The 25,398-nt window shown below is 42.2% G+C and overlaps 2 protein-coding genes across 2 annotated transcripts in view; one reads left to right on the top strand and one right to left on the bottom strand.

The window, feature by feature from the left end:
* usp12a (ubiquitin specific peptidase 12a) overlaps window positions 1-18,557 on the top strand; it is a 40,918-nt gene extending 22,361 nt beyond the window's left edge. The window contains exons 7-9 of the mRNA XM_055636908.1: window positions 2,692-2,889; window positions 6,313-6,391; window positions 15,613-18,557. Of these exons, the coding sequence (XP_055492883.1) occupies window positions 2,692-2,889; window positions 6,313-6,391; window positions 15,613-15,714 (379 nt within the window). The 3' untranslated portion in view covers window positions 15,715-18,557. The remainder of the gene's footprint in view (window positions 1-2,691; window positions 2,890-6,312; window positions 6,392-15,612) is intronic.
* The window catches only part of rpl21 (ribosomal protein L21), a 183,879-nt gene that overhangs the window by 48,228 nt on the left and 110,253 nt on the right, over window positions 1-25,398 (bottom strand). The window lies entirely within an intron of this gene.

The raw sequence follows: 25,398 nt of genomic DNA on the forward strand, positions 1-25,398 counted from the left end.
AAAAATCTTACCCATGGGGTACATGAAAAAAGCATCTCATGTACCCTATAAACTTTGCTCCTCGTGCCTTAAAGCTCAGGTTTTCAATATAGGTCTAAAAAGCTTTGAACTTTAATCCTACCAGCCAAAACCATTTTGTGGCCCCTTTGGGCCCTTCTAATTACCCGTTAGTGATTCATCCAATTCCAATCTCAGTTAATTTTAAGCAGTCAGGGCGTCAACTTTAAAACACCATTGAACAAATTAGTCTTGTAAGTTATAAAATTGCTAAATTTGCAATATGCAATTTTGATTCAAATTCAAAATTGCAATTCAAATGATTGCCATTATACGCAATTAATTTGCACAAATTGTGGTAATTGCATTGCTTCAAATTATTTAAGAACCTATGAGGGGAAAAATGACTAATAAAGGCAACCTGTGCTGATTGTACCGTACATATATGGAATGTGCTGCCAGAAGAAGTGTTTGAGATAATAATCTAAATGACATTTAGACAGGTACTTGGGTAGGAAAGGTGCAGTGGTGCAGCAATAGCGTTGCTGCCTTCCAACGTCAGAGACCCATGTTGAATCCTGACTACCAGTGCCGCCTGTACGGAGTTTGTGCATTCTCTGTGTGACCGTGTGAATTTTCTCTGGGTGTTCCGATTATCTCCCGCACTATAAAGATGTACAGGTTTGTCAGTTAATTGGCTTTGGTGTAAATTCATCCTAGTGTGTAGGATAGTGCTAGTGTACGGGGTGATCACTAGCACTATTGGGCTAAAGGGCCTGTTCCCACATTGTATCTCTGAAGTCGAAAGTAAAGTCTAAAGAAAGGTTCAGAGGGTATGCATCAAATGCAGGCAAATGGGACTAGTTTAGATGGGCATCTTGGTCGCCATGGATGAGTTGGGCCCAAAGGGCTGGTTTCCAGACTCTATGACCTTTCAGGTTCCTGGTTGTAGCAATGTTACAAAATTTTGAGATTTAAAAAATCAAGTCTGCAATTTATCCCATCAGATAAAGCATAACAATAAGTTTAATTTGACACCTAATTCACTTTCATATCTCAAGTAATAAAAAGGTTATGGCCATTTTCATACTCGGAAATTAGCATCTTGTTCCCTATTGATTTTCTATGGACATAACAAAAAAGCTGTGATCGTGGACAGTCAAAAGCCCAGAACCTTCTTAAAAATTAAGAGAACTGAATGAAATTTTCAGTTATCATAGATTGAAGCATTCTGAAACAAATATAAAATAATCTAACTTGGATGACCTGAAATTAAAGCATATAATTAGTTAGTTACCCAATTGTAGCTAATTTCAAACTTCAATTTACTAGATCTAAACATCTATCCATTTCTTAATAAATGATTAACATTTTTAAATAGCCCAAGTGTCCAAATAATATTCACAAATAATTCACAATAAAACATGATTTTTAAATCTCATTTACATCAATTTATAGGCCAAATGGAAGGAATTTAGTGTTCAATTGCTGTAAATAAAAGTCAATTTAAATCGGCTTTCTAGTGGGTTCATGTGGAACGCGCTGGTTTAGAACGTTCACATTGCGCTAGATTTATGCCCTCAAATGCCCAGAAAAATACTGCGGGATATAAATAGCCCAAAATGAGCTACTTGCTATAGAAAACTTTAATAACAGGGTTATATACATGCCCCATTTAATGTAAAAATAAGGTACATACCTTTAATTGTTTGCTTTATAAAACCCTGGGGCTGCGAGAGGTTGCGAGTTTAGAGAGTGATTTTTAAATTACTCTAACTATTTTACAAGGCCATAAAAACTAATAATACCTTTTGCGACGGGGTCTTTCAGCGATTTTCCGTTAATGATTTACTAGGCTGAACATTTTCGATTGCAACAGCCTAGTAAAAATCGCGTTTTAAACCCGCCCCCTCTAAACAGTGCCAAAATCACACACAAGGGGTGGGGCAGATGCTCAGCCACGATTCAGGTAGGTTTTGTAACATACCTACTGGTTGTGTCAGAATGTCCTGGGGCAGACTGCTATCTTAGTTTAACCTTTTATTACTGGAGAATTGTAGTAATATGTAGTCTACATGGGCAGGTGACGCCTTGGGTCAGAACCCTCCTTCAAATTGATTGTGGGAAGGGTCCAGACCCGAAATGTCACCTATCCATGTTCTCCAGAGATGCTGCCTGACTCGCTGAGTTACTCCAGCACTTTGTGTCATTAGTCATTTGATGAAATTAATGAAAAATGAAACAGAAAACAGCAGGTATACGAGGATGTTGCTGGGACTCGGGGGACTGAGATATGGGGAAAGGCTGGTCAGGCTAGGACTTTCTTCCTTGGAGGATAAGAAACTGTGGGGTTATCTCAAAGAGGTGTATAAAATCATGATGGGATAAGATGGAGCCTGATGAAGGGACCTAATATGGCTAGTTTTTGTGCTCAGATAGTTGAGGCAGGTTTCCTAACTTGTACAATTCTAACATAACGTTCCCACGTCTATGCTCTGCACCCTGACTGATGAAGGCTGATGTACCAAAGCCTTTTTAGCCATCCTATATACCTGTAACGGCCAATTCTGATAAGGATAGAAAGTAAGAGTAAGTTACCTGATAGAGGAATGCTGTTAGTTTACGTTAAAATGTAACTTGTGGATTTTATTTTATGAGCAGCATTTGCTAATTGTCTTTCTTTTGCCATTGCAGGATGAAAGTAAAAAAGCTACCTATGATTTTAGCTCTTCATCTGAAAAGGTTCAAATATATGGATCAGCTGCATCGATACACAAAACTATCTTACAGAGTCGTCTTTCCTTTAGAACTTCGATTGTTCAACACGTCAGGAGATGCTACCAACCCGGACAGAATGTATGATCTTGTTGCAGTAGTGGTGCACTGTGGAAGGTGAGAGCACAGCATATCATCTAACAGCCCCCTGTCCAGTCCAAACCCTAAATCCACATCTTTCTGTACATTCTCTTGTGCACATCTGTCTAGATCCAGACCATCACGCATACCAACCTCCCTTCCATTGACACCATCTACACCTCGCGCTGCCTGTGCAAGGCCATCAGCGTAATCAAGGACCTTTACTTTATCTTGTACTAAATATTATTTCCTTTATCCTGTATTTTTACCCAGTGGACGGTTTAATTGTTATATATAATCTTTCCACTGACTAGATAGCATGCAACAAAGCTTTTCACTGTACCTCTGTACATGTGGCACTGCACCACTCCTTACCTCTCAAAGAATCTCCATCTCTCATCTCCTTTGAAAGTCCTGGAGCATGTTGTAGCATTAAATTGTGAACAATTTTCTTTTTGTATCACTATTGTCATATTTCTGCTCTGTCAGAGGATTGATTGAAAGATACAGAGGTGGCACAGTGGCGCAGCAGTAGAGCTGCTGCCTTGCGGCGCCAAGGACCCAGGTGCGATCCTGACTACGGATGCTGTCTGTACAGAGTTTGTGCGTTCTCCCTGTGACCGCATGGGTTTTCTCCAAGTGCTCCGGTTTCGTCTCGCATTCCAAAGACATGCAGGTTTGTAGGTTAATTGGCTTCTGTAAATTGCCCCTAGTACGTAAGATGCAAATCTGGGATAACATAGAACTAGTGTACAGGGTGATCGTTGGTCGCCGTGAATTCGGCGGGCCGAAGCGTGGAAACAGGCCCTGTATCTCTAAGCCCAACCCAGGCAACTCTTTGTGTGCTAGTCACAGAAGTGTATCTGCAATCACGCATTACAATCGCTCCACTCTTTTAAATCTCTACTCAGACAGCACCATTTCTTACTTATTCATGCTATTCCCTTTATAATGATTTGTGTACTGTGGATGACGTGAATGCAATCATGTATCGTCTTTCCGCTGACTGGTTGGCATGAAACAAAAGCCTTTCACTGTTCCTCGGTACACATGGTAATAGACTGAAATGTTCTAACCTCATGAAATTTAAGATTCTCCACTTGAATTAAACCCTATTTCTCCATTAACCTCATAACTTTCATTGGTCTCCAGTTAAACAACATGTTTGTTTTCAAATCTATTAGCCTGTCCTCTTGCTACATCTATAACTCTTACAACCCTATAACTGCTTTTACCCTCCATTTTTTCCTAAGGAAGTATTAGTAATCACCCTTATTTGTCAAGTACACGGTGACCTTCACAAAGTCGTCCAAATACACCAGAGAATGTCACTGCCACCTTTCTCTACTCTTTTATTGACTAGTGATTGCTACACACAAATTAAGCTCTCCTCCATTTCTGGTCTCTTTGTGGTGCCTGAATTTAATCTTTCTATCATTAGTGCCAGTCGATTGATAAGATTGTTTCGAAAATTTCACTCCCTCTCCAACTCTTTATTTACTTAGCAGCCACTCCTTAAACCCAATTCTGATTATTTGCAATAACATATCCATTTATTTGTTGATAAAACTCCACAAATAAATACTTTAAAGATTAAAGGTGCTAATGCAAACTGTTTGTTACCATTCCATCTATTTGGTTGTTGTCATGCCGTTTATATTTAACCTTGCAAAGAAAAGCATTCAGTGTTCACCTGCATATATTCTGCTCAATCGTCCACTTTGTCCGACCTATTTTATCTCCAGGATAAAGTTCTATTTTCCCCCCCCCCCTCTTCTCATGTGCCCCTCCCAAGCCAAGAAAAAAGAATTAGTAAAATTCTGTAGTTCAAGGTTTCAAGGTCAGTTTATTGTCACATGTACCATTAAGGTACAGTGAAATTTGAGTTACCATACAGCCATACTAAGTGAAAAGCAACAAGATACACAACCACATACAAGTTAACATAAACATCCAACACAGTGGATTCCACATTCTTCACTGTGATGGGAGGCAATAAAGTTCAATCTTCTTCCTCTTTGTTCTCCCGTAGTCGGGCCAGTCAAACCATCCGCAGTCGGGGCGATCAAAGCCCCCGCAGCCAGCGATTGGAGCCACCGTCGGGCTGATCGAAACTCCCGCGTCGGGGCGGTTAAAACGCTCCGCGGCATGGAGGTCCCGAATCTGCCTCTTCTAACCAGAGACCGCGGGCTTCACAATGTTAAAATCCACAGGCCCCGCAGTTGGAGCTTCGATCCCCGGCAAAGGGATCGCAAGCTCTGCGATGTTAAAGTCCCGCAGACTCCCGCGGCTTGGATCGCCGGGCCGGTCTCCAGGAAAGGCCGCCAACTCCACGATGTTAGGCCACAGTGGGGACGGAGATAAATAAAACAAACAAGAGACACATAAAACAAACCAAGGAACACTTAAATAAACTTTTAACACACACTAAAATTAACAAAAAAGAAGAAAGGACAGACAGACTAATTGAGAGGAAGGAAACAAATGAGGCAGCTAGGTTGAGAGGCATTGGTAATACAAAGGGTTGGCAAGAATGAAGAGATTGAAATTTGGAAAATACAAGAGCCATGATCAGGAAAAGCAGATGATCGGTGATCCAGAGTACAGAGTACTTTGTTTACAAATCTATTGTGCTGCTGCATAAGAATGTTACTGTTCTGTTTGGATAAAAAGACTCTTGACTCTTAGATAGGAAATATTTAGAGGGATAGGGGGAAAGTGTAGGCAGTTGGGATTAGTATAGACTTAAGACTTTAGTGATACAGCGTGGAAACAGGCCCTTCGGTCCATTGAGTCAGCGCCGACCTACGATCAATCCGTACAGTAGCGCTATCCCACACAAGGAATGATTTACAATCTTTACTGAATTCAATTAACCTACAAACCTGTACATCTTCGGAATGTGGGAGGAAGCTGGAGCACCTGGAAAAAACCCACATGGTCACAGGCAGAACGTACAAACTCCGTACAGGCAGCACCCATAGTCGGGATTGAACCCGGGTCTCTGACGCTGTAAGGCAGCAATTCTACTGCTGCGCCACTGGGCCAGCCCAAGGGCAACTTGGTCAGCATGGGCAAGTTGAGCCAAAGGGCCTATTTCTGTGCAGTATGTATCTTTCAAGAGCTGACTAATTGCAGTGTATTGTAAGTGCAAATGAATTCCCATCTGATCAGAGATTCAAAAGTTGCTATGGCTGATGTTATAGATACTGCAGCAGTCTTTGATTTTTAAAAAATCTGTATGTACAAGAGAAAATGTTATTTTGTGGTACCCTGCCTTGTTCACTGGGTACCTGCTGGCTTTTCAAACCATGAACAAAGTTGGAGAATCTCACAAACATTAGTGGAAATAGTTTTGCTGCAACTTTTCAATCATTCTTGTCAATTTATCTGAAGCTGTGAAAATGTTGTTGTGTGTTTCTTTTCCTGCTAATTGTGTCAATTGTTTCTTTTGATTAGTGGTCCTAACCGAGGGCACTACATTGCAATAGTGAAGAGCCATGACTTCTGGTTGCTGTTTGACGATGATATTGTCGAGGTACGTTTATAGGTCCTGGTAGCTAACAATCATTAAACTCTTTTCTGAATTTATGTGGACAGTCCAGTCTTGAATAATAAGTTTAACAAATATCGAAGTTAGTTCAAACAGGATTGCTACCGAGATGAAATTTGGATAAAAGGGACCACAGAATTTTGTACAGTATTATGCTCTTGCACAGTCTAAATGTTAGCACAGAACATATAAAAGCACAGTCTCGTGCTCAGTCTGCAGAAGGGTCTCGACCTGAAATAGGGAATATTCCCCTCTCACCTTAAATCTATGTCCTCTGATTCTTGTTTCCCCAACTCTGGGAATATTCCCTATTTATTCCCCTCATCATCTTACACACCTCTGTAAGATCACTCCGTTAGTTTATCTTGCCATCATGTTCAGCACAGACATTGTTCCTGTGCTGTGCTTTTCAATAGCGATAGACACAAAAAGCTGGAATAAGTCCGCGGGTTGGGCAGCATCTCTGGAGAAAAGGAATAGGTGACGTTTCAGGTCGAGACCCTTCTGCAGACTGAGCATGAGTGTGCTTTTCTATGTGAGATAGGAGCTCGAGGGACAACTTTCTCATACAGTGGGTGGTGGATGCATGGAATGAGCTGCTGGAGGGGGTTGTTGAGGCAGGTGCAAAAGGTACAAAAACAACATTTAAAAGACACTTGGACGGGTACATACAGTGGCTTGCAAACGTTTTCATATCCCTTGAACTTTTCCACATTTTGTCACGTTACAACCACAAATGTAAATGTATTTTATTGGGATTTTATGTGATAGACCAACACAAAGTGGTGCATAATTGTGAAGTGGAAGGAAAATGATACATGGTTTTCAAATTTTTTTACAAATAAAAAACTGAAAAGTGTGGCGTGCAAAAGTATTCAGCCCCACTGAGTCAATACTTTGTAGAACCACCTTTCGCTGCAATTACAGCTGCAAGTCTTTTGGGGTATGTCTCTACCAGCTTTGCACATCTAGAGACTGAAATTTTTGCCCATTCTTCTTTGCAAAATAGCTCAGCTCAGATTGGATGGAGAGCGTCTGAACAGCAATTTTCAAGTCTTGCCAGAGATTCCCAATTGGATTTAGGTCTGGACTTTGACTGGGCCATTCTAACACATGAATATGCTTTGATCTAAATCATTCCATTGTAGCTCTGGCTGTATGTTTAGGGTCGTTGTCCTGCTGGAAGGTGAACCTCCGCCCCAGTCTCAAGTCTTTTGCAGACTCTTAACAGGTTTTCTTCCAAGATTGCCCTATATTTGGCTCCATCCATCTTCCCATCAACTCTGACCAGCTTCCCTGTCCCTGCTGAAGAAAAGCATCCCCACAGCATGATGCTGCCACCACCATGCTTCACAGTGGGGATGGTGTGTTCAGGGTGATGTGCAGTGTTAGTTTTCCGTCACACATAGCGTTTTGCATTTAGGTCAAAAACTTCAATTTTGGTCTCATCTGACCAGAGCACCTTCCTCCACATGTTTGCTGTGTCCCCCACATGGCTTGTGGCAAACTGCAAACGGGACTTCTTATGGCTTTTTTTCAACAATGGCTTTCTTCTTGCCACTCTTCCATAAAGGCCCGATTTGTGGAGTACACGACTAATAGTTGTCCTGTGGACAGATTCTCCCACCTGAGCTGTGGATCTCTGCAGCTCCTCCAGAGTTACCATGGGCCTCTTGGCTGCTTCCCTGATCAATGCTCTCCTTGCCTGGCCTGTCAGTTTAGGTGGACGGCCATGTCTTGGTAGGTTTGCAGTTGTGCCATACTCTTTCCATTTTCGGATGATGGATTGAACAGTGCTCCGTGAGATGCTCAAAGCTTGGGATATTTGTTTATAACCTAACCCTGCTTTAAACTTTTCCACAACTTTATCCCTGACCTGTCTGGTGTGTTCCTTGGGCTTCATGATGTTGTTTGTTCACTAATGTGCTCTAACAAACCTCTGAGGCCTTCACAGAACAGCTGTATTTATACTGAGATTAGATTACACACAAGTGGACTCTATTTACTAATTAGGTGACTTCTGAAGGCAATAGGTTGCACTGGATTTTATTTAGTGGTATCAGAGTAAAGGGGGCTGAATACTTTTGAACGCCACATGTGTTGGTCTATCACATAAAATTCCCAATAAAGTACATTTACGTTTGTGGTTGTAACGTGACAAAATGTGGAAAAGTTCAAGGGGTATGAATACTTTTACAAGCCACTGTAGATTGGAAAGTTTTAGAGGGTTATGGGCCAAACATGGGCAGGTGGGACAAGTGTAGATTTTCTGCATCTGGGTCAGCATGGGCAAGTTGGACCAAAGGGCCTGTTTTTGTGTAGTATGACTCCATGACTCTTATCTCATCAGGTGCGCAACAGTGTTGTTAACTAGGGCATCTTGCACTAGAATCACAAAAACCTGAGGATAAAGTAAAAATGTCCCGAAAGCCAGAACACAATGGGGTCATGCAACACAAGCAGATTAAAAAGCAAAGTGTTAATAGTTCAGGAAGCTGAAGTTTGATGACATGACAAACTATCATTATTTTTTTGGAATAGTTCATATTTAGTGAATTTTTCGATCAATCTTTGAGGCGAGGGAATACATTACTGTTAAAGCATGTTGAGGTGAACTGTATATAGCAGCTTTATTAAAAACTTTGGTTAGGTTGCATTTGGAGTATTGCATGCAGATCTGATCATTAAGGATTATAAGGAAGAATACAGGAAGGATGTGGAGGCTTTGGAGAAGGCGCAGTGGAGGTTTACTAGAATGCAGCCTGGATTAGAGGGCAATAAAGGCCCTAAAGAGATTGGTCAATCTTGGATTGTTTCTCTGGAATGTTGGAGGCTGAGGGGAGACTTGATAGAAGTATATAAAATGATGAGGAGCATAGATAGGATAGACCATCAGAACATTAATCCCAGGTTTGAAATATCAAATACTAGAGGGCATAGCTTTAAGGTCAGTGGAGCAAATTTTAAAGGAGACTAGACCAGGTGCGAACCTGTTGGGCCTGTCCGTGAAGGCAATATTCCACCACTGACCCATGGTCCCCAAGTGCGCAGGCGTGGCCGAGGGGTTCCCGTTGTGAGGCCAGAGATCCCTGTTGTGACGCGAGTCACGACAACCCTCCATCAACTGCGACTCGCCATCCCTCTTTCGAACCCTATCCTCCTCCATTCCCCCTCATCCACCAGCACACCCTCCCCACTCCCTCTCCCTCCCTCTCTTTCCCCTACCCTCAGTCACTCCCTCCCTCCATAATGCCTCTCCCCTCCACACCCTCTCCTATCCCTCTATCTCCCTGCTCCCCCACTCCTCATCTACCCCCTATCCCACTCTCCCTCACCTCCCCCACTGTCCTCCTCTCTCTCTATTCTCCCCCCACCCCCCACTCCCTGCCTCCCCCACTCCCCCCCTCCTCTCCCCTCCACCCCCCCCCACACTCAACCCTCCTCACCTCCCACACTTTCCCCTCCCTAACCCCCTCCTCTCCCTCTATCCCCCTGCTCGCCTCCCCCATATCTCACCCTCCCACAATGAAAATCATTTTTTTTCCTGTAAAATAACCTAAATACAATTTTAGTTGTTAATGAAAATGGAAGAATTTGATTAAAACTGATTTTATTTTGAAAATCGCAATTAAAAAAAAAATGTAAAGGATATTCTGGATCCCATTGTGACCTCAATGTAACATGGCTGACAAGCAGGGCAAGTGGAAAAATGGTTTGAAAAGCGTTTTTTGTAAAGTTTAAAATGTCAATAACCTGTAAAATATAACATCAATCTGAACAAAACTTATTTAATTTACATCCCAGGACAATGCTGAATAAGGTGGGACAAAAATTGTAGTGTTATTATGGACCGTTTTGGCGGGGTTTTGGGATATCACACCCACGCACACATACAAACAAACAAGATGAGAGTTTTAATAATATAATAATCACATAGATGTACAGAACACAGGTTGGTGGATGCCTGTGATATGCTGGCAGGGGGTTGTGGAAACAAATATGATAGGCAGGGATTGGAGGAATATGGATCGTGTGCAAGCAGATGAGATTAGTTTAACTTGGCATGATGTTCAGCACAGACATTGTGGGCCAAAGGGCCAGTACTATGCTGCACTGTTGTGTGTTCTATGAATAAATTCTTTAGGAACTCCTTGTAACTATTAGGGGACTTGCTAATGAATAGGAAAGGAAATATTGAAATACAACACTAGGTAATTATCAAGCTATTAAAATGTATAAATAAAAGTACAGAACTTTCACCAGATGATTAACAGGGTCAGAGAGAAAAAGTTTAATTTACAATGTTAATGAACAATTTTAACAAATTGGAGATTTGCTCTGGCAATCCACAGCCTTGAGAATTAGGTGGTGCTAGATTAGCAGATGTTGAGGACGATTGGATAGTATGATTTATTAATAGAGCAACACAAATTTAATTCACTTTTCTAGAACAATCGTAGAACAAATATTCTAATCAATAGGTGTATTAAGAGGCTCCAGTGAATTAAAAGTGAGGCCAAGAAGGCATAAACCTGTGGTCATAGTTTCATGAAAGTAGCCCCCTGTGCCTTCCGACTATTACTTGCAGATCACAGTGCCCTCCACAATGTTTGGGACAAAGACCCATCATTTATTTATTTGCCTCTACTCCACAATTTGAAATTTGTAATTGAAAAAAAATCACATGTGGTTAAAGTACATACTGTCATATTTTAATAAAAGCCATTTTTATACATTTTGGTTTCACCATGTAGAAATTCCAGCAGTGTTTATACATAGCCCCCCCCATTTCAGGGCACCATAATGTTTGGGACACAGCAATGTCATGTAAATGAAAGTACTCGTGTTTAATATTTTGTTGCATATCCTTTGCATGCAATGACTGCTTGAAGTCTGCAATTCATGGACATCACCAGTTGCTGGCTGCCTTCTCTGGTGATGTTCTGCCAGGCCTGTTTTGCAGCCATCTTTAGCTTATGCTTGTTTTGGGGGCTAGTCCTTTTCAATTTTCTCTTCTGCATATAAAAGGCATGCTCAATTGGGTTCAGATCGGGTAATTGACGGCCACTCGAGAATTGACCATTTTTTAGTTAATAAAAAACTCCTTTGTTGCTTTAGCAGTATGTTTGGGATCATTGTCTTGCTGTAGAAATGAACCGCGGACCCCCCCCCCCCCCCCCCCCCGCCCCTTCCCCCCCCCCCCCCCCCTGCCACCCCCCCCCCCCCCCCCCTCCCCCCCCCCTCTCTTGCCCCCCCCCCTCCCCCCCCCCCCCCCCCCCCCCCCCCCTCTCCCGGCTCCCCCCCCTCTCCGTCTACCCATCCGTCCGTCTACCCCCCCCAGATGTGGTCTGGAAATTAATCAAAGCATAGTTCTAAACCTGAAGGTTAAATATGAAACAGCAAACAGCTTGTCATGATATGTCATCTGTGATAGTAATTCATACCTTGCAATTGGAAGCGATCCCTTTCTTTGCAGAAGCAATAATGTTTAATTCTGTTCAGAAACAGAGCAAGCGCATGAAAAATTCCTCGGGTGACATTTACATATTGCTAGGTGTCTTCTGAATGTCTGTTTTGGCAAACCCTTTTGTAACCTTCTGGAGAAGGATTGCTGAAGAATGCGTACAGCAACTGCGTGATATCACAGGGAGATTTTTGTTCTTGTACTGTCTCTCGCCAGCAGTTTAAGAGCAGAGAGCAGCAGAGCCAAAAAGAGCCTCTTAGAGAAGAACAGCTTTATTTTCTGTACAACAATTCGAAGCCACAATGCTTTTCATTCCCTAACATTATTAATGTTAGTGGTAATTAATGTGAAGGTGATCACATTTCTGATATTGATATGGGGTCCTATTGGCATAGACTTTAGAGATACAGCATGGAAATAGACCTTTCGGCGCTGACCAGCGATCACCCCATACACTTGCACTATCCAACACTAGGGACAATTTACAATTTAACCGAAGCCAATTACCTACAATAAAGAATGGGTGTCATTTCGAGACCCTTCTTCAGAACGTGTCTGAAGAAGGGTCTCGATCCGAAATGTCACCCAAGATTTTTGTTTAGTTTAGAGACAGGCCCTTCAGCCCACTGATTCCGTGCCGACCAGCGATCGCCCAGTACACTAGCACTGCCCTGCACATTGGCGACAATTTACAATTTTACCTTTAGCCAATTAACCTACAAACCTGCACATCTTTGGAGTGTAGCAGGAAACCAGGGTACCTGGAGAACACGGTCTATTGGAGATCATGCAAACTCCAAGTGGTGCTGTCTGTATGCTGAAGATTGATCTGGTCTCCGGCACTGTAAAGCAGCAACGCTGTGCCTCTCCATCAGAAACAACGGTTTCATCGAGAATGTCTCGGTTTGCTGGCGTGGCCTTTTTATTTTCCACTCACACTGCTGATATTGAAATAGGGTCCTTAATTGTTCTTATTTTTTGTGACTTTGAAAGAAGGAATTTACATTTCTTACCAGCAGGTTTTGAGGTTCTCAAAGCCACTCCAAAGCTTACTCAAAACGCAAAAGTGCTGGAGGAACTCGGTGGGTTGAGCAGCATTTACGGAGGGAATGTACAGCTGGTGTTTCGGGACAGGATCCCATCTCAGACTCCAAAGCTTACTTCTCCACTCTGGATGGTCTTTTGGGCCCTGAATTCCCACAGATTAGCGGGGGTGGTGTATCCTGTTGAAAGAGGCTTTGCGAACATCCTCTGAATAGAATGCCAGGTTTAGGTTAGGTGGGAAGTCTGTTCTGTGTGAAGGACTAGGCCATACAGGTCTACCACCTACCATCTATCACCTATGGTGATAATTTTCCAATGTTCTATTGACTCTGGATCAGTTCCTGTGGATTGGAGGGTAGCTAATGTTATCCCACTTTTTAAGAAAGGCGGGAGAGAGAATACAGGGAATTATAAACCAGTTAGCCTGACATTAGTGGTGGGGAAGATGCTGGTGTCAATTATAAAAAATGTCATAGCCGCACATTTGGTCAGCAGTAACAGGATCGGTCCGAGTCAGCATGGATTTGCGATGGGAAAATCATGCTTGACTAATCTTCTGGAATTTTTTGAAGATGTAACTAGGAAAAGGGACATGGGAGAGCCAGTGGATGTAGTGTACCTGGACTTTCAGAAAGCATTTGATAAGGTCCCACATAGGAGATTAGTGGGCAAAATTAGGGCACATGGTATTGGGGGTAGAGTGCTGACATGGATAGAGAAGTGGTTGGCAGACAGGAAACAAAGAGTAGGGATTAACGGGTACCTTTCAGAATAGCAGGCAGTGACTAGTGGGGTACCGCAAGGCTGGGTGCTGGGACCCCAGCTATTTACAATACACATCAATGATTTGGATGAAGGGATTCAAAGTAACATTAGCAAATTTGCAGATGTCACAAAGCTGGGTGGCAGTGTGAACTGTGAGGAGGATGCTATGAGAGTGCAGGGTGACTTGGACAGGTTGGGGGAGTGGGCAGATGCATGGCAGATGAAGTTTAATGCGGATAAATGTGATATTATGCACTTTGGTAGCAAAAACAGGAAGGCAGATTACTATCTAAATGGCATCAAGTTGGGAAAAGGAAGTACAACGGGATCTGTGGGTCCTTGTACATCAGTCTATGAAAGTAAGCATGCAGGTACAGCAGGCAGTGAAGAAAGCGAATGGCATGTTGGCCTTTAACAAGAGAAATTGAATATAGGAGGAAAGGGGTCCTACTGCAGTTGTTCCTTAGTGAGACAACACCTGGAGTATTGTGTACAGTTTTGGTCCCCTAATTTGAGGAAGAACATTCTTGCCATTGAGGGAGTGCAGCGTAGGTTTACAAGGTTAATTCCTGGGATGGCGGGACTGTCATATGCTGAGAGAATGGAGCAGCTGGGCTTATACACTCTGGAGTTTAGAAGGATGAGAGGGTATCTCATTGAAACATATAAGATTGTTAAGGTTTGGACACGCCAGAGGCAGGAAACATGTTGCCGATGTTGGGGGAATCCAGAACGAGGGGCCACAGTTTAAGAATAAGGAATAAGCCATTTAGAACGGAAACGAGGAAACACTTTTTCTCAGAGAGAGTGGTGAGTCTGTGGAATTCTCTGCCTCAGAGGGCAGTGGAGGCGGGTTGTCTGGATGCTTTCAAGAGAGAGCTAGATAGGGCTCTTAAAAAATAGCGGAGCCAGGGGATATGGGGAGAAGGCACGAACGGGGTACTGATTGGGGATGATCAGCCATGATCACATTGAATGGTGGTGCTGGCGCGAATGGCCGAATGGCCTACTCCTGCACCTATTGTCTATTGTCTATTTATATCTCGGCTGCCTAGGCGGACTGTTTCGGTCCCATTTGACTCCTCTCGGAGTCTAATGGGACCGGAACAATGAATGGATGACAGTGAATTCACACATTTGTCGGAGCAATGTCCAACGTCAAGTCTTGCAGTTCTCTTTTGATTTCTGATCATCCTTGTGCACCTGTTGACTCTTCAAATATCACTGCAGCACAGTGGCGCAGCGGGTAGAACTACAGCCTCACAGTGCCAGAGACTGGGCTTTAATCCCGACCTCGGGTGCTATCTGTGTGGAGTTTGTACATTCTCCCTGTGACCACGTGAGTTTCCTCCGGGTCCTCTGGTTTCCTCACACATCCTAAAGACGTGTGGGTTTGTAGGTTAATTAGCTTTTGTAAATTGGCCCTAGTGTGTAATGGGATTATTCGTGTGAGCAGATGATTAATGGTCGGCATGGACTCTGGGCCAAAGCGCCTGTTTCCATTACTGAATGTCTAAACTAAACCAAATTCCCTGCCCTCCCCAGTAATTTGATGACTGTTGACTGTTGATGGTTCAATGGTTCTTTACTGTCACGTGTACCTAGATACAATAAAATTCTTTGTATTGTATACAATTACGTAAAATCAGACTCTGCATAAGCACAATCATGCATAAGCATAAAAGTGCAATGATTGTAATGTAAAAATAGTAGACTTCACTGAGGTAGTATACTGAATTTCTGGTGCCATCTTATGCCCTTCAAGTTTCAAGTTCTTAAAGATTGTCATTGCCTTAGATAAAGCCTTTCATAGTTGAACTAACTGTTTTCAATGAATTATTTTTCAATATGTTGGTAAGACTGAGTTTTTAGAGTTGAACAAAGTTTCATTTCACTCTCCTGATTAACATTGTTCATGTTATCTATCAAACAGAAAATAGACGCACAAGCCATTGAGGAATTCTATGGACTGACTTCTGATATCTCTAAGACCTCTGAATCTGGTTATATCCTTTTCTACCAGTCCAGAGATTAAATGAATGCAGGAGAACAGTTCCACCTCTCTCACTTCCAAGCACTCACCGTTGCAGAACAGGACACCGAGATCATGCAGAGGATAGAAGAACTTGTCGTCTTGTTTGCAAAGTTTGAGAGAGTAATACTGATTGTAAGGGCAAGTCAAAAGTATCCCTGGGATGTAAGCAGTTTTACTCATTATGAAATCACATTGACATAGGTCTACCTATGCAAGGGGGGCACTGGGCTGGTGATAGGTCACTGGATCCAGAGCTCAATTTGATGTCATTGAAGGTATTGCATGCTAAATGCATATATATGAAACCAAAGTGAACTGATGTTTGATCTGATGAATCCTGGTTTTATGCTGTTGACATTAAGTTAAGCGATTTTTACATCCTCAAATTCTGGAACTACTGAAAATTAGGTTTTCATTTGAAATAATTGACCAAAAATGATGACAGTTGATACTAGCAAGTTTGCGCAAAAATTGTCACCAAAGACTAAGTGGTATTGTGGATTTTCGTAAGGCTTGTAAAACTTTTTTTTTTTTTTTAAAGACTTGACCAACATCAAGTCTTGCAGTTCTCTTTTCGATTTCCACAAGTTGATTGCGTAACCTCCCAGCAGTCTTGGTGTTAAGTTGCATTAAATTTGAAGTATGTTATTTTACCAGCTAATCATACATCTGCACTCTTTGTTAACAAAAATCTGGTGCTGATTACTAAAGCTGTCATTAGACACAAGAGGCATCACATATGTGTAAATGATAAATACAGGGCAGGATCAATGGCAGAGTTGTAGAGCCTTGTAAATATACAACATTAAAGCAGCTTTTTTTAAGTGTCAAAGAATCAAATACTTTTTGTAGAGTTTTTTTTAATCCCAGAAAAAATTGTAAAGTGGCAAAATATTATGAGTAATTCCAGCTTTTTTTTTTGACTTCATATCATGAAATAAGGCCATATTTTAAACGCCTCTGTAAAATGAAAACTCGTCACTGCTTGGCTATATTGGAATGCTCAGTAATTATGTTCTGTTGTACATATTGTATAAATAATGTGTTTATACATTTTAAGATCAATTGGTTTCTATTAACTATTTTAGCTCCTATAAATCTTTGGTTTGCTCACTATTGTGTAAAATAATTCTTTGTCATTGCATATTTCATATTTCTTCTACGTTGTGTCTGCATTAATTTGATCCACTGTACTTCAACATGGCAACTGAAGTGTCTGAATATTTTGCCTGGATAAATGTAGTCTGTGCTCTCATGCACCTACTTGAACTCGCAGTCGCTGAATGTAATATTGAAGGCCCTGTTAACACAGCATGAATGGGATTTGATTTATTTTGCGTTTCTGTTTGTGGGAATCAAAGCACACTGTTTATACGGTTCCCATGAACAACCGGCAGTTTTGTTTTTGTTCGGTAAAGATTCCTACTTCCCTGCATAAGTTTCAAATTGAACAATTAACTTCAGTTAAATTTAACTTTAAATTGCTTCCCCGATTTCCTCCTCATGATGCACACCAGCCCATTGCCTCTGATGCAAAGTTTGATGCTGTCCGATTTTAATGTCCCAAGCAGCAATGATTGTAGTCAGAAGATAGACTGGGTTCCATTTAATTCAGCAGAATGTGTGCATCTGTGCTGACTAATGGGAGAATATAGTATATTGATCCCAAAATGAATTTTAAAGTGGCCTGCAAAAAAACTTTAATCTAGGGTTTAAGACCAGAATCACTGTTTCGAATAGACCAGGGTGGAGAACATTTTTGCCACCTCTCTCTTGTACAGTACTTCATATCAATACTTTGAAATCCAATGAAGAATGTGTATCAGCTGCTAAAAAGAAAACTTTAATTCATCAGAGAACATTCTGTAGCTACTAGAATAATGCTTTTTGACCTGCTGCCTCAGGAAATGTTGTGGTCTTAACAATTGCTGCCCTTTTGCCCTTAGCGTTTGTGTTTCTTTTTTTTGTTGAAGAAGTGTAGTATCATGTTATTGTGGCAAGGTGTAAGGTTGTTGGGGACAGGGATTCAGACTGGTTGGCTTCTAAGTAGATGAAGTAATAACTTAAGTCTTACATATTTTGTTTTCAAAAATATTATTTTTTGTTGAACCCTGTTAATCTTAACAGTACTTCAATTGGGTTCCTTCTACCCCTGCATTAAAGCACATTTTGGGATTCAGGAAAAGGGAAGCCACCTACATTCTGTTGAATGCAATTTTTGCCCTGTCTTCTCTGCCTCTTTTATTAATCTTTGGAAGGATTGTCCACTTAACGATCACTCTAGTTTTTTTAAAAATAGAGAATGCTTCAATTAATTAAAAGATTTAAAAAAAAAAAACGAAATAATTGGTAGAGTGAGATAACTTTAGAATGTTGCAGCATTATGCATTTGTTCCTGTGTTTGCTCGGGTTTTGTGAAACAAAATGTTTGGGTGTGGATTTTAGTGATTTAGGAATTGATTTGGCTATTGTATTGCAGTCAGATGGTGAATAGTTCGATAAAGTACTACAAAATTGCGTTTTAGCCAGCAGAAATCAGGGTGTCTGGGCAGGGGAAAAATGTGACCAGTGAATAATGGAACTGATTTGTGTCTTTACGTCAAGAAGTTCTTTGGGGGACAGCTGAATATTTTGTAAATTGGATCAGAAATTTCTACAGAAAAAAAAATGTATGTTCTTTGATAGCATAATATTGTATGTATATATATATTGAAAAATTACTCTAAATTATAAATTGTTGCACTTTTGATACTGATTTTTAGGTGTATTTAAGGGGTTATTTGAGACTGTTGTTTAATTATGTTTTTGTCTTAAATAAAAAAAATAATAATTTACAGGTCTAAGGACTGCTTGCCTTTTGTTAAATGAAACGCAACCCTCTCTCTTTCAGTAAGTACCAGAATGAAATGAGCATTTACCATGCTGTGTCAGGTAAAATGTAAAGCTTGTCTTCAATAACTTGTCTTATTACAAGCAAACTATTTTTCACTGGCAAGGTATAAATTTGCCTGCACACATTTGGTGTAATCTGTGTAATCAAAGAAAAAAGATGCCGGGTACATGACTGATCTGACAGGATAGATTTGATATAGATGTTCACAGATCAGATAACTGACTGCATCCATCATCGCAATCCTTCTTCTGAAAACAAACATTGTTTTCATTAACTAAGAATAATGGTAGAAGCTGGTTAAATTGTGCTTCTTGTGATGCAAGTCGCTTGTTGCTGTTCCTAAAGGGCCCCTGTATTGGTATTTTACAATTTCTTGGCAAGAATCAGGATAAATGATTCACTTTGTTTGAATTATCATGGCATATTTAGATTCTGTGGCTGCTCAATTATTGAACTAACTGGATCACTCGGTTAGAATTAATTAACTTACTGCTGCTTGCTAGGTCATTAGAAACAAATGCATCTCAGTTTGAGTCATTACATTTTACTAATACTTTGGTTGTTTGTTAATGTCTCATCTTAACCTAAGAGGAATTTGCCATATGACGTGCAAAGCTTTGGTTTTAATGATTTATCATTTGAATATAGTACTTAAAAGCCATGTTAGTCATTTATATTCTTTAAGCAGTTGAAATTAATGTTAGGCATCCATAAAGTCTAATCTCAGTAGGTCAGGCAGCATCTCTGTAGATCATGGATAGGTTACGTTTCAGATCAGGACCGAAACATCACATATCAATGGTCTGAAGAAGGATTTCGGCCCGAAACATCACCTATTTCCTTTGCTCCATAGATGCTGCTGCACCCGCGGAGTTTCTCCAGCATTTTTGTGTACCATCACATATCGATGTTCTCCAGAGATGCTGCTGAGTTACTGCTGCACTTTTTTTTGTAAACCACCATCTGCAGTTTCTTATTTATACATGTATGATTCAATCTAGCTTAGGTTAGAGGTATAGCATGGATACAGGCCCTCAGACTCGCCGAGACCACAGTGACCATCGATTGCCCCATCACAGTAGATTTATGTTAACCCACTTTCTCATCCACTCCCTACAAATTAGGGGCTTTTTTTTTTAAAGAGGCTAATTGGCCTATAAACCCGCACATCTTTAGGATGTGGGAGAAAACTGGAGCACCCAGAGGAAACCTGCACTGTCACAGGGAGAATGTACAAACTCCACACAGGCAGACCCTGAGATCAGGGTGGAAACTGGATCTGTGATGCTGTGAGGCAGCAACTCCACCAGGTGTGCCACCGTGCCATTCTAGCACAGTGCGAAGACTCATCTTGACATCTTTGATGTCAAAACTGCACAAAAATCCCTAGAACCAACAAATGAACTCAGCATATTACACTGGGCAGTTATCTGAAAACGGCAGTTAAGGTAAAAAATGCTGGAGTAGCTCGACCCGCTGGAGAAAAGGAATTAGATGGAGAAAAGGAATTCGATACCCTTCCTCGACCAGAAATGTCACCTACTGTAATGGCATGTCATTCTTTAGGGAACGGGGTTCCCCTCTTCGACTATAGATGAGGCTCTCACCAGGGTCTCCTCTATGTCCCGTAGCTCCGCTCTCACTCGCCATCCCCATCCCCCCCCCCCCCCCCCCCCCACTCGTAACAAGGACAGAGTTCCCCTTGTCCTCACCTTCCACCCCACCAGCCGTCACATACAACAGATAATCCTCTGACATTTTTGCCACCTCCAACAGGATCCTACCACTGGCCACATCTTCCCATCTCCTCCCCTTTCTGCTTTCCGTAGAGACCGCTCCCTCCGTAACTCCCTGGTCAATTTGTCCCTTCCCACCCAAACCACCCCCTCCCCTGGTACTTTCCCTTGCAACCACAGGAAATGCTACACTTGTCATTTTACCTCCCCTCTTGACTCCATCCAAGGACCCAAGCAGTCTTTCCAGGTGAGGCAGAGGTTCACCTGCACCTCCTCCAACCTCATCTATTGCATCCGCTGCTCTAGGTGTCAGCTGCTCTACATCGGTGAGACCAAGCGTAGGCTTGGCGATTGCTTCGCCCAACACCTCCGCAATAACCAACCTGATCTCCCGGTGGCTCAGCACATCAACTACTCCTCCCATTCCGAATCCGACCTTTCTGTCCTGGGCCTCCTCCATGGCCAGAGTGAATCCCACTGCAAATTGGAGGAGCAGCACCTCATATTTCGCTTGGGTAGTTTACACCCCTGCGGTATGAACATTGACTTCTCCAATTTCAGGTAGTCCTTGCTTTCTCCCTCCTTCACCTCCCCTTCCCAGCTCTCCCACAGCTTACTGTCTCCGCCTCTTCCTTTCTTCTTCCCGCCCCCATCTTCACATCAGTCTGAAGAAAGGTCTCGTCCTGAAACGTCACCTATTCCTTCGCTCCATAGATGCTGCCTCGCCCGCTGAGTTTCTCCAGAATTTTTGTGCAGATGCTGATTTATGCCAAAGATAGATACCAAAGGCAGCATGCCTGCTGAGTTGCTCAAACATTTTGTGTCTTATCTTTTTTTACACATTTATTTTCCTGGCTCCTGCAGAACCACCATTTGTGAGACAAACATAATTTAACACAGATGTCTGTGGAAATAACATTGATGATCAAAGCATTTCATTGAAAAAAACGTACTTGTGGTGGATGGGTAGATTTAGAGGGATATGGGCCAAACGTGGGCAGGTGGAACTAGTGCAGATGGGGCATCTTTGTCGGAACGGGTAAGTTGGGCCGAAGGGACTTTCCATGCTATATGATTCTATGACTAAAGTGGTAGAAAAATTAAATGTTAAAGTTTTCAATGGGTCAAGTATCGACCCATTTGGAAAAAGGTGCTAAAGTGGTGAAGTGGGAACAGTGCATTCAGGTAGAATAGTTCCAGACTTTTACCCAAAGTCCGGTTTCTGACATTCAACTGGCTTCTGGTGAGCAGACTTGTCACGCCTGGTGTCTTTGACTTCATCAGCAAGAACATGTAGGTCAGAGGATATAAATAATGTGCAAGTGAATTGTCTGTGATGCTGGGACAATATAGGATCAGACCCTTTGACCCACAATGTCCAAGCCGAACACAATGCCAACTAATCTCTGCAGCACATGATCCACATCCCTGCGTTCCCTGCATATGCGTGTGTCTATCTAATTACCTCTTATATGGCACCATTATGTCTACCTCCATAAATACGGTAACCACGGTAGCACAGTGGTAAAGTTGCTGCCTTGTAGTGCCACAGACCCGGGTTCAAGCCTGACTATGGGCGCTATCTGTATGTTCTCCCTGTGATCGCATGGGTTTTCTACGATTGCTCCCACATTCCAAGGATGTACAGGTTGCAGGTTAATTGGCTTTGGTAATTTCATTTGGAGATACAGCATGGAAACGGGTCCTTCGGCCAACCGAATCCACACCCACCAGCGATCCTCGCACTTTAACACTATACTACATACACTATGGACAATTTACACATACACCAAGTTTATTAACCTACATACCTGTACATCTTTGGAATGTGGGAGGAAACCAAAGATCTCGGAAAACGTACAAACTTCGTACAGATAGCACCCGTATTCGGGATCGAACCCGGGTCTCCATTGCTGTAAGCGCTGACCGTTGCACCACCGTGGCCATCCTTGTAAAGATTGTAAATTGCCCCTAGTGTGTTGTATAATGCTAGTGTACAGTGATCGCTGGTCAGCATGGACTCGGGGGGGCCGAAGGGCCTGTTTCCGCGTTGATTCTCTAAACTAAACTAAGGAAAGCTCCCACATCTTGTCAGTATTCATTAACACTAGTCCAAAAGCTTCATTATCTTCAACAGCCCTGCTACATTCCACTGGGGCCTAGATATTGCTCCATTCTTGTCTCCACTTTCCAACTCCATCCCTTATGTATCCAAGTTTTCTCCTGGTCATCTCCGGTAAATACTCATGGAGCACTTCCTTTCACTTCCACGTCCTCCATATTAAAATCTGCACCAAATCCTCTGACATTTTAAAGGCACACAAAATGCTGGAGTAATGCCCCTGTCCCACTTAGGAAACCTGAACGGAAACCTCTGGAGACTTTGTGCCCCACCCAAAGTTTTTGTCAGTCTCCCTACCTGCTTCCACTACCTGCAACCACCTGCAACCTCCGGGAACCGCACGGAAACCTTGGGTGGGGCGCAAAGTCTCCAGAGGTTTCCGTTCAGGTTTCCTACGTGGGACAGGGGCATAACTCAGTGGGCAAGGCAGTACCTCTGTAGAACATGGATGGGTGACGTTTTGGGCCTGGACCCTTCTTCAGACTCGTCTGAAGAAGGGTCCTGACCTGAAATGTCATCTAACCATGCTCTCCAAAGATGCTGCGTGACTTGCTGAGTTATGTCAGCATTTTGTGTCTAGCATTGGTATAAACCAGAATGTACATTTCCTTTTTATTACACTCCGAGACTCTAATGTCCATAATCGTGCAAGGCTACTTTTATAAATGGCAGGTAATCCTGAATCTGGATCTTAATGAATCTGTCCTTGTATAAGACTCCTTTGTTTATTTATGTTGGAAATGATTTAGAAAGCTTTAAAGATTTTAGGAAAAATTATTCTTTTCAAATTTATTTATTTGAAAATAGTTGGCCTCTTTCTCCAATAAGTTAGTTTTGTTTAGTTTAGAGATACAGCGCGGAAACAGGCCCTTCAGCCCAACGTGTCTGCGTCGACCAGCGATCACCCTGTACACTGGCACAATTTTACACACAAGGGACAATTTACAATTTTTAGCAAAGCCAATTAACCTACAAACCCGCACGTCTTTGGAGTGTGGGAGGAAACCGGAGCACTGGGGTAAAACCCACGCGGTCACTGGGGAACGTACAAACTCCATACAGACAGTACCCACAGTCAGGATTGAACCCAGGTCACTGGCGCTGTGAGGCAGCAACTCTATCACTGCGTCACCGTGCCGCCTCAAAGTTCCGATTGAGGATGCAGTGATTCAAAACGCAGACAGTGAGGGAGAAGAGCATTTTCCCAATGATGAACAGCAGAAAAGTTCCAGGAGAGAATCACTAAGATAGCTATCATTAAGATAGCTTGTTGAATTTACTGCCATATCTCTTCCAGGAGTGCCCTGCTGAGTGTTTCCAGCGATCTCCCTCCTTATTTCAGATTTGCAGTATCTTAATTTTCATTAAGATAGCCTGCGATCCATTTTTATAGTAGCAGTTCTTTCCAATTCAAGCAAAAGGCATACCAAATCTTCTTGTACCTCTGTGCAATGACAATAAAAGTTGTTATTATAATTATTATTATTATTATTAAAAGCTTATTTGTCTAGCATCATGAGTTAATGGTGGGCCACGGCAAGTGACGTATCTTGTTAGCTGGGGTAATGTTGAGGTTAGCCTGAGAGAGAGCTGACTGCTACCACATGCAATATATTTTCAGCAGCATGTGCAACACAACCAGATTGCCAATGGCACTCCTACTTAATTTATCACTGCTTAAGGAGTTTTGTACCTGGGTGCTTCTCACTTAAGTGATCATTCTTTATGCCAATTGATGCTATCGCAGTGGTACACAGTGGCTCAGAAGGTACAGCTGCTGCCCCACAGGGACAGAGAGTCGTGTTCAAGACTGTTTTATTGTCATATGCCCCAAAACTGAACAATGAAATTCTTATTTGCAGCATGACAATAGATATATAAACATAGTGTTCGGTCCCGACATCAGGTGCTCTCAGTGTAGAGTTTGCACCTTGTCCCTGAGACCACATGGTTTTCTCCTGGTGCCCCGGTTTCCTCCCACACCCTAAAGACATGCGGGTTTGTAGGTTAATTAGCCTCTGTAAATTGCCCTTAGTGTGTCCGGAATAGATACAAAAGTGGGATAGAAAAGAGAAATTTCATCCCCCTGTGGTTGGTGAATTTAAGAGATTTTCTACCACCTAAGTCTGCGGAGGCCAAATTTTAAAATGTATTGAAGGAGATGGGTATATTTTGTATAGCTTTGGGGATTAAGGGGAATGGAGGTGGAAAATGGGGATGGGCTACTGCTGTGGGTGACTGCCATGATCATATTGATTGGTGGAGCAGGCTTAAAAGGAGGCACAGTAGTGCATTGGGTAAAGCTGCTGCCTCACAGCGCCAGGAACTGCTGCCTGTGTCGAATTTGCACGTTCTCCCTGTGACCTTGTGGGTTTTCTCTGGGTGCTCCAATTTCCTTCCACACTCCAAATTCTACAGGTTGGTAGGTTATTGTCTAATTAAGCGTATGGGGTGGACTCGGGGGGGGCCGAAGGGTCTGCTTCTACGCTGTATCTCCAGTCTAAAGTCATTGAAATAATATCATATTAATTGGATAAAATATCAAGTCAAGTTTATTTGTCACATACACATACGAGATGTGCAGTGAAATGAAAGTGGCAATGCTCGCGGACTTTTGTGCAAAAGACAAACAATAAAAACAACCAAACAAATTATAAATACAATCATAATACACATATTCCTTTACATAATAAATAATGGAAGGAAAAACGTACTATTTTATCACATTGCTTTTATGATTCTGTGACTGCAGTCCACTCTCTACGACTGCAGTGAATTACACATGAAATCCTTTTAACCTCGCCTGCAAGCTTACGTCTCAACATTCTTGTTGATAACTCCCTCATACCCACACCTCAGCTGCTGCATGTAAATCATCAGAATGACCCTGCTCAATTCCCAGCAGCCAGGAAGGTCACATACACGGGTAATGC

Source organism: Leucoraja erinacea, chromosome 6 (assembly GCF_028641065.1).
Source record: "Leucoraja erinacea ecotype New England chromosome 6, Leri_hhj_1, whole genome shotgun sequence".
Lineage (NCBI taxonomy): Eukaryota > Metazoa > Chordata > Chondrichthyes > Rajiformes > Rajidae > Leucoraja > Leucoraja erinaceus.